A 12,407-nucleotide genomic window follows, 5' to 3' on the forward strand; every position below is an offset into this window, starting at 1 on the left:
AGCAGTGCTAATTAATGCTTGTGACAGGGAAAGAACTGAAGGGAGTTAGATGTGAGGTCTTCCTCCAGGGTTCACTGCCGGGGGTTCAGAAAGCCTGGTTATTTTCTGGGACGGATTTTGTTTGGTCCAATCATGGGATCTGTGCCATCTCAGATGTCACTCGTCTCTTTAGTCAGCCAAGGACAGAAAGAAGAAGAACAGAAACAAAACATCTGAGAGAAGCCACTTCAACTTCCTGAATCACTTTGAAGATACATTTAAGAAGGCCTGGGCAGTTTAGAGGAGCCTGAAAAAATATTGGGAGGGGGTCTTATCTGCCCTGAAGGATCTTCAGATGAGCATTCCCCACCCCCCCGCTCAGCACCTTGCACCCCTGGTGGCGCTGCCACTATGAGGGGATGAGAGGAGCCTGAGGGGCAAGGAGAGCGGTCACCTCCTCCTCCTGTGCATCTGGCCAGATGCTTCCCAGCCCTGCTAGAGCCATGGCTGCTTTCCTGAGGCCCTTCCTCTGCTTCTGCCCCCGTAAAGGGGCCCTGATGGGAGGCTGTGGGGGCTGCAGACAGGCCAGCCCTTCAAGAGCAAAAGGGGGCCATCTTGGAGGGGGGTAGGCAAGATGATGATGATTTTATTATTTATATGCCAGTCATCTGGCTGAGTTTCATGCTTTGAAAAGGCAGGACCGGAGGAAGAATATTCACAGGGAAAGCAGTCAACAGTCTTCCATCCAAGGCTGGCTGTGGGAGTGTTAACATCCCAGGTGCTGTGGGTGGCGCTGTTGAGCCCCATCAAAATATCAGAGGTTCGTCACATAGAGAGATGCCTTGAATTACAAAGCAGATAGGATGATCCAAGAGGGAGCCTTACCGAGAGAGTCCAAGATCCGACGATTCTCCTCCATGACTTCCTTATGGAGAGCTCTCTGGTCAGGATCCAGCAACGCCCACTCCTCGTCTGTGAAATGGACAGCCACATCTTCAAAGCACACTGGACCCTAACAGAAAAAGGTTGTCCTCTTAGACAATATCAAGGTCAAGAGTTACACTTTCATCTGTTGTCTTCTGCCTCTTAATTGATGTTATGTTTTAATGGGATTCTTTATCTGCACATTTCATTATGGATACATTCCCGTTTGCCACATGGAAGGACCCAATTCTTCTGTCCCTCTGTGCTGTTCTTTCCGGGTGGGGAGGACCCTCCTGATGCCCTATAGACAACTTCAAAGTGCGCAGGGGGGCAATGAGAGGGGGATGAGAGGGGGAAAGCCCCATTGTGCGACTGATGGGGTCCCCCCCCCTTCAGGCCTCTCCCAAGGAAAAAAATGAGAGGCACAAATACAAGATGGGTGACACCTGGCTTGAGAGCACTACATGTGAAAAGGATCTAGGAGTCTTGGTTGACCACAAACTTGACATGAGCCAACAGTGTGACGCGGCAGCTAAAAAAGCCAATGCAATTCTGGGCTGCATCAATAGGAGTATAGCATCTAGATCAAGGGAAGTAATAGTGCCACTGTATTCTGCTCTGGTCAGACCTCACCTGGAGTACTGTGTCCAGTTCTGGGCACCACAGTTTAAGAAGGACATTGACAAACTGGAACGTGTCCAGAGGAGGGCAACCAAAATGGTCAAAGGCCTGGAAACGATGCCTTATGAGGAACGGCTAAGGGAGCTGGGCATGTTTAGCCTGGAGAAGAGGAGGTTAAGGGGTGATATGATAGCCATGTTCAAATATATAAAAGGATGTCACATAGAGGAGGGAGAAAGGTTGTTTTCTGCTGCTCCAGAGAAGCGGACACGGAGCAATGGATCCAAACTACAAGAAAGAAGATTCCACCTAAACATTAGGAAGAACTTCCTGACAGTAAGAGCTGTTTGACAGTGGAATTTGCTGCCAAGGAGTGTGGTGGAGTCTCCTTCTTTGGAGGTCTTTAAGCAGAGGCTTGACAACCATATGTCAGGAGTGCTCTGATGGTGTTTCCTGCTTGGCAGGGGGTTGGACTCGATGGCCCTTGTGGTCTCTTCCAACTCTATGATTCTATGATTCTATGATTCTATGATTCTAAGGCAATCTGAGGCTGCTCCTCCAGCTTCAATGCTGTCCAGGGTTGTAAAGACTGCGGAGAGAATAATTGGGTGCCCTCTTCCCACCTTGGATCAAATCTACGCTTCCAGATGCCATAAGAAAGCTGCAGAGATAGCACAGGATAGTGCGCACCCTGGAAAAGATCCCTTTCAGCTTCTGCCTTCTGGAAGAAGGTACAGGGTTATAAAGACTAGGATTAGCCGCCTGAGAAACAGTTTCTATCCAAATGCAATTTTGGTTTTAAATGCAGTGTAAGGAGTCTCTATGGGAGTATATTGTATTTTAAAATGGGGTACCAGAGTTTTTAGGGGGCTAACCAGGCTGGGATAGCTGGGATAGCAGGCTTGTTGGCTTTTAAGATTTTTTCAATTTCGTTGTTCTGTAGGGGACAATGACAATAAAGATTATTGTATTCATTGATCTCTGGGTTGTGGAGTACCAGCTGGGAGGAGAGCTTGTCACAAGAGGACTAGGAGACCCTTAATCTTCTTCATCAGCTGGATTCCTCTCTGCCTCTCGGTCTCCCGCATCTCACTCCCCTGCCTCCGCTTCTGCCTCTGTGTCTGGACTGCTCTCTGCCACAGACTCCATCTGCTCACTAAGACTTGTTGCTTCTTCAGCTACCGACACCTTCTCCTCCCAGTCTCCTTCCTTTTCTCATCATTATCCCCAAACCCACCCCTCCCCTGGCCCTGAGCCTTCGTTCCTTGGCGGTTCCTCCCACCATTCCTCTGTGTCCACCAGTCCATGACATCCTCTCTCCCCACATGGCCCCTTCCTCCTACCTGCTCTGGGTCCACAGGGGCAGCTTCCCCTCCGCCACCAAGAAAAGATGGACAAGCAGGTCTTGCTGGCCTCGTTCCGTCTCCTGCAAGAGAAGAAGGTAAGTGGGAAGCCAAGAGCACACTCCGAAGGAAAACTACAGGTGCGCCTTCAAACAAGTAGGAGTTGCCACCTAAATGTGGACGTTTGCACCCATTTGACATACTAGTTGTGCAAAAATACATCTCCCTTTCTCTGGGCTCTTGGTCCCCTGTGACCTCCCCCCAAAGATGAGAAGAATTCACGGATTAGCTTCAAAATCCACAAAATGTGAGCAGACGGAGAAAAAACTCCTTCCTCCTTACCCAGAGGCCTCTCTCTGGCGTCCAAGGGAGTCTTCTCTGCCTCAGAGGAATCCGGACCCATTTCTGCTAACAGATCCTTCCCCTGAAAGAGCAACAAGGATTCAAAAAAAGTAGATTAGAAATGGAATGGCTTAGGATGCAAACACTTTAGGGCTATCCAATATCATTCCTTGGATGCTTTCCAAAAAAGGATGGGCCATTAGGAAATGATTTGGGAATACTCTCCCTCCTCTTTGGAGCCCCTGGGGAGTATCCAGAGGAAAGTCTCTCTCACCTGCTGTTCTGCCTGCTTCCTCTCCTCTGCCTGACTCAGGAGGAAACCTTCGGCCAGGGCCACCGCCTGGGAAGTGGTCTCCGCTCCGCATTCCCTCACCCAGCTCTCCACCTCCAGAGGAAGGACAGCCAGGAACTGCTCCAAGATCACCAGGTCCAACATCTGAGCTTTCGTGTGCCTTTCTGGCTTCAACCACTGATGGCAAAGGTGGTAGAGTCGGTTGCAAACCTCTCGGGGTCCTTTGGCCTCCTGGTAGCAGAACTGCCTGAGCTGCTGGCTCTGCACCTCTGAGCGGAGGGTGTCCTCCTCACCCAGTTCCTTCTTCACAGTGTTTTCCCAGAATCCCCCACTGCTCCCATGCTGTGTTGCAAGGCCTCTTCCTGCTTCAGGGCCAGCTGAGTCTTGCTCATCCATCTCTGTTCTCTTGACACCTCCAGGAGATCGGAAGGATCCTTTGGTCTTCTGCCAAGTTCTGCCTGTCCTAATGAGAGGTTTTGGCAAATCCTAAAAAGCAAGTACATTTTTCTGATATAAAATTGATACACAGTAAGGAGGAGAAGAACAGGTGGCAAGAATGCACAGAGGAATTATACCAGAAAGAAATGGATGTCTCGTATACCCCAGGTAGTGTGGTTGCTGACCTTGAGCCAGACATCCTGGAGAGTGAAGTCAAATGGGCCTTAGAAAGCCTTGCTAATAACAAGGCCAGTGGAAGTGATGGTATTCCAGCTGAACTATTTAAATTTTTAAAAGATGATGCTGTCAAGGTGCTACACTCAATATGCCAGCAAATTTGGAAAACTCAGCAGTGGCCAGAGGATTGGAGAAGATCAGTCCAATCCCAAAGAAGGGCAGTGCCAAAGAATGCTCCAACTACCGCACAATTGCACTCATTTCACACGCTAGCAAGGTTATGCTTAAAATTCTACAAGGAAGGCTCAAGCAGTATGTGGACCGAGAACTCCCAGAAGTGAAAGCTGGATTTAGAAGAGGCAGAGGAACCAGAGACCAAATTGCAAACATGCGCTGGATTATGGAGAAAGCTAGAGAGTTCCAGAAAGACATCTACTTCTGCTTCATTGACTATGCAAAAGCCTTTGACTGTGTCGACCACAGCAAACTACGGCAAGTTCTTAAAGAAATGGGAGTGCCTGATCACCTCATCTGTCTCCTGAGAAATCTCTATGTGGGACAAGAAGCTACACTTAGAACTGGATATGGAACAACTGATTGGTTCAAAATTGGGAAAGGAGTACGGCAAGGCTGTATATTGTCTCCCTGGTTATTTAACTTATATGCAGAATTCATCATGCGAAAGGCTGGGCTGGATGAATCCCTAGCCGGAATTAAGATTGCCGGAAGAAATATCAACAACCTCAGATATGCAGATGACACAACCTTGATGGCAGAAAGTGAGGAGGAATTAAAGAACCTTTTAATGAGGGTGAAAGAGGAGATGGCAGAAAGTGGCAGAAAGTGAGGAGGAATTAAAGAACCTTTTAATGAGGGTGAAAGAGGAGAGCGCAAAATATGGTCTGAAGCTCAACATCAAAAAAACGAAGATCATGGCCACTGGGCCCATCACCTCCTGGCAAATAGAAGGGGAAGAAATGGAGGCAGTAAGAGATTTTACTTTCTTGGGCTCCATGATCACTGCAGATGGTGACAGCAGTCATGAAATTAAAAGACGCCTGCTCCTTGGGAGAAAGGCGATTGCAAACATAGACAGCATCTTAAAAAGCAGAGACATCACCTTGCCAACAAAGGTCCGTATAGTTAAAGCCATGGTTTTCCCAGTAGTGATGTATGGAAGTGAGAGCTGGACCATAAAGAAGGCTGATCGCCGAAGAATGGATGCTTTTGAATTCTGGTGCTGGAGGAGACTCTTGAGAGTCCCATGGACTGCAAGAAGATCAAACCTCTCCATTCTGAAGGAAATCAGCCCTGAGTGCTCACTGGAAGGACAGATCCTGAAGCTGAGGCTCCAAGACTTTGGCCACCTCATGAGAAGAGAAGACTCCCTGGAAAACACCCTGATGTTGGGAAAGATGGAGGGCACAAGGAGAAGGGGACGACAGAGGACGAGATGGTTGGACAGTGTTCTTGAAGCTACAAACATGAGTCTGACCAAACTGCGGGAGGCAGTGGAAGACAGAAGGGCCTGGCATGCTCTGGTCCAGGGGGTCACGAAGAGGCGGACCCGACTAAACGACTAAACAACAAAGGAGGAGAAAAGGGTTCCCTGGGCAAGCATGGAGAAGTATTTGCAGGAATCACAGGCCAGACTCAGAGTTTCTTTTTTAAAAGAGAAAGAATGAAGTCAGAATTGACAAGTGAGTCATTTGTACCAAGTGTAGTTTGGACTCAAGGCAAGAGTGGGGGTCCCTCCCCCCCCCAAATGCCAGGGCACATTTCTTTCCAGCGCCTCTCTCCTTTCCCAGAACTTGGAATCTCCCCTGTTCCCAAGACAGACTACTGGGGTGGGGTCCTTTTTCCTTTGTTCTGAGGGCCAGATCCTGACCTGACCAAAGGACAGCTCTCGAAAGCAAGAAAAGTAGGACTGCCCTTCATTCTGTGATTGTACGTGGCTTAAAGTTCTTTTCAGTATTGTGTTTTAATGTTGTAATCTGCCTTGGGAACTGAGGGTGAAAATGGGATGGGGATGATGGTGGTGAAGTTGTTACATAGCTTAACCCCCCCCAGCCCCACTTGCTTGGAGGTTCTTTGGCATCTAGCATGGTCCCTCAGGTGGCCTTGGGGACTGGCAGTGCCCACTTGAAGCTCCAGCCTTTGGCACAGAGAGGATGTGGCCATGGGCTTCCTGCTCTGGATCCCATGGGATGGTTGCAAGTCCTCTGGGTGGAACTGCCCTGGAAGACGGCTCCGAAACTGGCCCCTAATGGATGGGCTCCCTCTTTCGATTTGTGCTCTATTTATCCCACATTTCTCTCCAATCCATGGGTCTGCCCCTCCTCATTGAATCCCCACAAATATCCTTGGGAACACATTTATGTCTTTTTAATTCTACTGGATATTGATCCAGAGCAGATCTCTCACATGCAGTTAGCAGAGTAAAAACTCAAACACATTGCAGGATTCCCCAAAAAATAGATCAGCGGCAATTATATATTTCATCCAGCAGAGCTTTACTGCTTGCCAAGGCAAATGCTCATAATGGTCACAAATCCAATATATCCAGGATTGGCACTGTCCAGTTGCAGCAGACTTAATTTTAACTCTCCCCCCTGGCCCCCTCCCCGGCAGCCCTGGGACTTGCCCCCTTCTCCCCACTGCGCCCTATGGGGAAGAGAGAGGAGACTTACAAGATCCCAAAGGTGCCACCGACGCAGCTCTTGCAAAGGAGACGAAAACCTCCCCCTGGAAGAGAGGAAATGGGGGGGCGGGAGGGGGCCTCGTCCTCCCCCCTTATTTCCTGTCCTCTCTAGGAATCCAGCTCAGTTCCTTTTAACCCTGGGCGAGCCGGGCTCCTCCCCCCTCCCTCTGCAAAGCAGGAGCCCCGGGCATCGCAGCCCCCAGGGAGGTCGTATGTGGGTGACCCTCTGGACTGGCTTCTCAGCTGTTCCCTCCCTTGGAAAGGGAAGCAGGAGCAACAGGGTTAAAGAAAATAATCGGGTTTACGGGCCTTACATCGCTCCCCCCCCCCCAGTTATCTAGGGGCAGCAAAAGAAGGAGACTCCTGCCAAGCTGAAGAAGGGAAATAGCGGTCAGTAGACCTGATCTTTGTTTTTTGCAAGGAAGGTTCAAAGGTGGCAAAGAGAAAGAACCCCCAGCAAAGGTGAAAGAGATTTTCCCACAATGCACCCCTCCCACCATCACCAAAGCGTCATGACCTCTAGGATCCCATTCGAAGCTTGAAGCATGGGTACCCCCAACAAAAATTTAAAAATTTGGCTGTGTAATTTGGAACTGATGTGATTTGGAATTAATGTGATTTGATTGGCCTCTTAATAAAAATTATTTTTTTAAAAAAACAAAACGTCACGAACTCGTCACAGAAGAGGAGTGGTTGTCATGCAGAAAGGAGAAAGTGTCGCCCCCCCCCCGCCCCTCATCCCAGCTCCCCCCGCCTTGGAAGGAGCTGCTTCCCCAAAGAGCAAGAACGGGATTCACACCTCCTCCTCCCAGCCGCGAGGCCTTCCTGCGCTTCTCCTCTGGAAGGATCCGGATTTCTGCCTGGGGTGTGGGCTGCCTCCTGGGGCGAAGCTGGATTCCCCCTAAGGGGGGGGGGCAAAGGACCTTCTGCTGGAGGGAGGGAGGGAGGGAGGGGAGCCCTGGATTCCTGTTTCTGCCTTGAATCTGCAGAGGAAACATTGTACCCGCTCTTGCTACATTTTGTCGCGCGCTTCTTCCCTCTTTCTGCTCTCGGTTTCTTGCGCTCAAGGCTCTCCGGGCGGATCGCGCGCTCCAGACCCGGGGCTGCTGCTTCCTGACTTCGGATTGGCTGCCTGTCACCTTTGGACGATGCCCATTGGTCAGCGATGGTTCTTTGAGAAATCCTGGTGTTTCATTGAGGGGTTTCGGGACTCCTTTGAAGGGTTTACAAGCCTCTTGGCTGCAGATCACTAGGAGGGGAGTTTATATGTGGAGGGGGCCACTCAGGCTCGTCGTCCTGCGTGGGTGAATGGGATTTGGGGTGTTTGGATGGCCTCTTAGTCCCCGGCTGTATCAACAGCTCGAGGGGTGAAAGGCCCGGAGGGGTCGCCTGAGGTCTCTCTCACCCCACAAGGCTGTTTTGTTGTCCCGCAAGGGGCTAGGAGTGTCTCTGCAAGGCCGTCCTCCGGGCGGTCCTTCTCCTCCTTTATTTCAACCCCTCACTTGTGAGGCCCCTCCCCATCCCCCACTCTCAGGACTAGAAAATGGAAGAGTGTTAAACAAAATTGAGTGAAGCCAAGGATGATGACGGGGATTGAAAATTCTGCAATTCACAATTTCTCCTCTAAAGGAGATAAGACGTTATTGTTCAATTCCATGGTGATTTTAAAAAAATGCATAATATTAACACTGAAAAACTTTTGCAATAACTGAACTTTGTAAACCTTTTGTGGAACAAGCATTAATTTTTAGGAAAATGAAGTTGTAATGTTATTCTTAAAAAACACCTTGAGTTTACAAATTATATTGCCTGGGAAGTGTAAATAATACGACCATGATTACCTGACAGTGTGGTACTTTTAGAATCTACTTTATGTTGTCATTAAAAAGTCAGTTTTAAAATGCATATTAAGAAGTAAACTACAACCATCAAATACAGTAAGGCTAAAATGTTTCCCCCCTAGCCTTCCTCATAGCAAAATCATCCAAAACTTCATCAAAATTTGTTTGTCTAAGTTTGTCACTTTCAATGTACAGAATGCTCAGTGCGGACAACCTCTCTTGAGACATTGTGGCCCTTATTTCATTTTTAATTCTTTTGAGTCTTGAAAAACTCCTCTCTCCTGAGCAGTTAGTGACCATAAGGCTAAGAAATAGCTGCAATATTGCTTGCTCATTAGGAAAGGTCATCTGAATTTTTTCCTTGTATATAATTTGATAAAGGTCTGTATGAGACAGAGAGGGCTCTGCTGTAAGCCTATGGCTTTGTGTCACTTACAGGTGAAAGTGCAAAAGTTCATCAATAAGTTTCAGGTCAATATCTTCTGGGTATGCTTCCATCAACAGTTCAACACCTTGCTTAATTTCTTGCTTTGATGCTTCAAAGTAGCAAGAATGGCAAACAATTGTGCAACATCACTGTACACAGTACTTCTTTTTAAATTGGCTTCAAGTGCATCTAATATAGGAATAAAGGATTTTATTCTAAACCTACCATATCTCTTGGAAGATAGTGCATCTGAGGCATCAGGTGCACTTCTGTCATTTCTTTGCCTTTCCCTCACCCTTTGTCTCCTTGTTTCGTAGTGGACATTTGACAAGGTGGCTTTTGCTTGTTTCTCAAGCTCATCAAAATCATCTCTAATTTTCCTTTAAAAATCCAGAAGTGAACTGTACAAACTTGCACAAGAGCTCAATAACCGGTCTGATTTTTTAAGGGCTTTGCTGACCTTGTGAAAATGACCTAGCACACGGGTCCAAAAATGCAGCATAAACATAGATTCCAGTTCTTCCATTTTCTGCAAAAGTTTGTTAGCTTGGAGCCTGGTCTCCCCCTTCCCTTTAACGTCAGAGTCAGGATGAGGTCCAGTTACCAACCTGCAGCCTGGCCTCCTGCCTTCTGGATCCCTCTGAGGATCCCTTCCCTGATCCCCAAGGCCTCTCTCTGCCTGGGGGCAATCTGCAGTGCATGCTGCAGGCACCAACAGGGCTCTGTGAAGTGTGAAAGAGCCTGGGAGGGGTGGGGCCAGTGCCAGTCACATGTGCTTGCTCTGTTCAAGCCCAGGGCAAGGGAAGGAATGGAAGAGACTTGGGAGAGCTTCCTTGCGTAGTCTTATCTGCTCCATACGGCCTTCCACTGATTAAAGTGTAGCACGTACCACTACTGACTGACCCTTGGGCTGAGGAAGGCTGTGCAGCTGGTTGTTGACTCTTTGGGCCTGCTGGTTCTGGATTCTGAGATGGAAAATTCTGGGGTGTGAGGACAGTGGCGTAGTGTGGGTTGTCAGCACCCGGGGCAAGGCAAGTAATTTGCGCCCCCTAACCCGTGGATTTTAGCACTCGAGTCTCTTCCACTATATTAGTTAAAGAAACCCTTACCCCCTAAGCACATGTATTGTTTGTTATGAAAATACTGATGTAATTAAAGTAAAATGCATCTAAATGCAAGTTTATTTTCAAACACTTTCTTGAGTGCGAACATGCATTACACATTCTCCACATTTTCAGCAGGTCTATGAATACAAATCTACAAATGTAGTAACCTAGCATGGGCCATGCTATTATATGTCGTCTCACAACCATCGTAAACGACAAAAAATATCAAGAACAAAAACTAAACATCAAAATGGAACCATACCCTGGAGATGATCCAAGACTGGGCTAGATGGAGCCAGCTTCTTCATTCCTGTACCTCTAATTGTAATTCTTTAATAGAAGTGCAAGATATCAATCTGTATATACAGATTAATTTAAATTCGCCTGCTTTTAATTAGCGCAAATTTTTCAACAACGGAATTGAAATCTACATTAAAGTCTCTCTCAATGGACAGTATTGCTAGATTACTCAGTCTTTCTTGGCTCATCACTGTTTGATTAATTGATAGTATGTCTGAAGGAGCGTCTCCACCCCCATCATTCTGTCCGGACACTGAGGTCCAGCGCTGAGGGCCTTCTGGTGGTTCCCTCCCTGTGAGAAGTGAGGTTACAGGGAACCAGGCAGAGGGCCTTCTCAGTAGTGGTGCCCGCCCTGTGGAACGCCCTCCCATCAGATGTCAAAGAGAACAACAACTACCAGACTTTTAGAAGACATCTGAAGGCAGCCCTGTTTAGGGAAGCTTTTAATGTTTGATGCATTGCTGTATTTTAATATTTTGTTAGAAGCTGCCCAGAGTGGCTGGGGAAGCCCAGCCAGATGGGTGGGGTATAAATAATAAATTGTTGTTGTTGCACAACAGGTCTCCACATAGAGTAAGAGTCCCAAACATGGGTTAAAAGCTCTGTGAAGACCTTCCCTCCCTACCCAGAATACATTTCCAGAACCATAATTTATACATCGCTGATACATCATCATAATGTCACAAAGAGGGAGGGGAGTTGTGAGGTTACCCAAGTTCATCAACTTGCCCCAGTTAGCAGATCAAGTTCCTAACACCTTCAGTACCCGCCAATTAAAGAACAATAAAAATACGGTACCTTGAGGTGTCCCAGAGCGCCCAGGTCATTTGGGTCTCCTATGTCTCACTTTGACACCATGCCCATGTCAACCAGGACTTCCATGGGACTCTTGACATTTCTATCTCCTTTCTTACTTCCCTGGTACCCAAACATGTCAAAGACCTCTGAAGTGAGATGTGAGTTCTCACGCGGATGCTAGCTCAACACAGATCTCTCTCCCAAAACATCACCTGCCCTTCTAGGGTCTGATAAGGATGGAAGCGGTAGGCAACTTACACACGACAACTTTACAGGAGGGTGGAATGAGGGTTACAAAATGCAGGCATACAAAAATCAAGCCTAATGCATTCTATCAAAAAGGCTGAATGCAACTAATACTAGGACACGTTGTACAAAATCAAAATTAATATCTAATATTCAATCAACTATCACAATTTTTACACCAAGTCCTTCCTAGGAAAGTTCAGCATGGACAGCAACCTCATCATTGTCGCCCAATCACTGTTATCCCTCTGTCCAAGCATGACATGAAGAAGGAATTCAACACCTCGGTGAAGGACTTGCAAGTCACAGCTCTGGGTACGTAGTAGGTAACTATGGGGCACCAGATGTGGCAAAGAACCCAGCTGCAATCCTCACCTCATATGAACTAAAGTCTCCTAAAATTAAATCTGTATACAGCCACTACTATAGATTGCCCCCAATGTGAGTTCTTTGATGGGAAGTGAGACGGGCCCTGTGACCAGAGGTGTTGGAAGGTCAGGTGGTACCTGGTGCAGAATTTTTTTGGTCACCCCTCCCCCATCCATTGCTCAAGGTATGCTTGGGAGTCAGCGCTGACACCCAGGACAGTCTGCCTCCAGGCCTGCCCCCTTCCTAGCCCCCCTATGCCCCTGACTGGAAGAGCCATTGGATGCAGTATGACTTACTTCTGAGTAAACATATAGGATGGCGACTGCAAGCTGACCCAAGGGATGCGTTCCTGTAGATCACCCACATCAAGTGAAATTGATGTCTAAGGAACTTACTCCCGAGTAAGGAGTCAATCTTGAAAGCGGCCCAGATGCCATCCCCAAATCACACACACACACACACACACACACACACACACACACGCATTTCCCACAAAATTCAGA

At 47.8% G+C, this 12,407-nt stretch overlaps 1 protein-coding gene across 4 annotated transcripts in view; it reads right to left on the reverse strand.

Moving 5' to 3' along the window:
* Nucleotides 1-12,407, reverse strand: part of LOC128420163 (zinc finger protein 883-like) — a 43,512-nt gene that overhangs the window by 13,537 nt on the left and 17,568 nt on the right. Inside the window, exons 1-5 of one of the 4 annotated variants that reach the window (XM_053401679.1) lie at nucleotides 6,807-7,298; nucleotides 3,484-3,987; nucleotides 3,210-3,291; nucleotides 2,868-2,950; nucleotides 865-991 (exon numbers count right to left, since the gene is read on the reverse strand). The exons of 2 other annotated variants lie outside the window; for them this stretch is intronic. In XM_053401679.1, the coding sequence (XP_053257654.1) occupies nucleotides 865-991; nucleotides 2,868-2,950; nucleotides 3,210-3,291; nucleotides 3,484-3,897 (706 nt within the window). In that variant the 5' untranslated portion in view covers nucleotides 3,898-3,987; nucleotides 6,807-7,298. Of the gene's footprint in view, nucleotides 1-864; nucleotides 992-2,867; nucleotides 2,951-3,209; nucleotides 3,292-3,483; nucleotides 3,988-6,806; nucleotides 7,299-12,407 lie in introns of those variants that run through there. One more of the 4 variants, XM_053401682.1, reaches the window with a different exon arrangement.

The sequence above is a fragment of the Podarcis raffonei genome, chromosome 8, assembly GCF_027172205.1.
Source record: "Podarcis raffonei isolate rPodRaf1 chromosome 8, rPodRaf1.pri, whole genome shotgun sequence".
NCBI classification, from domain to species: domain Eukaryota; kingdom Metazoa; phylum Chordata; class Lepidosauria; order Squamata; family Lacertidae; genus Podarcis; species Podarcis raffonei.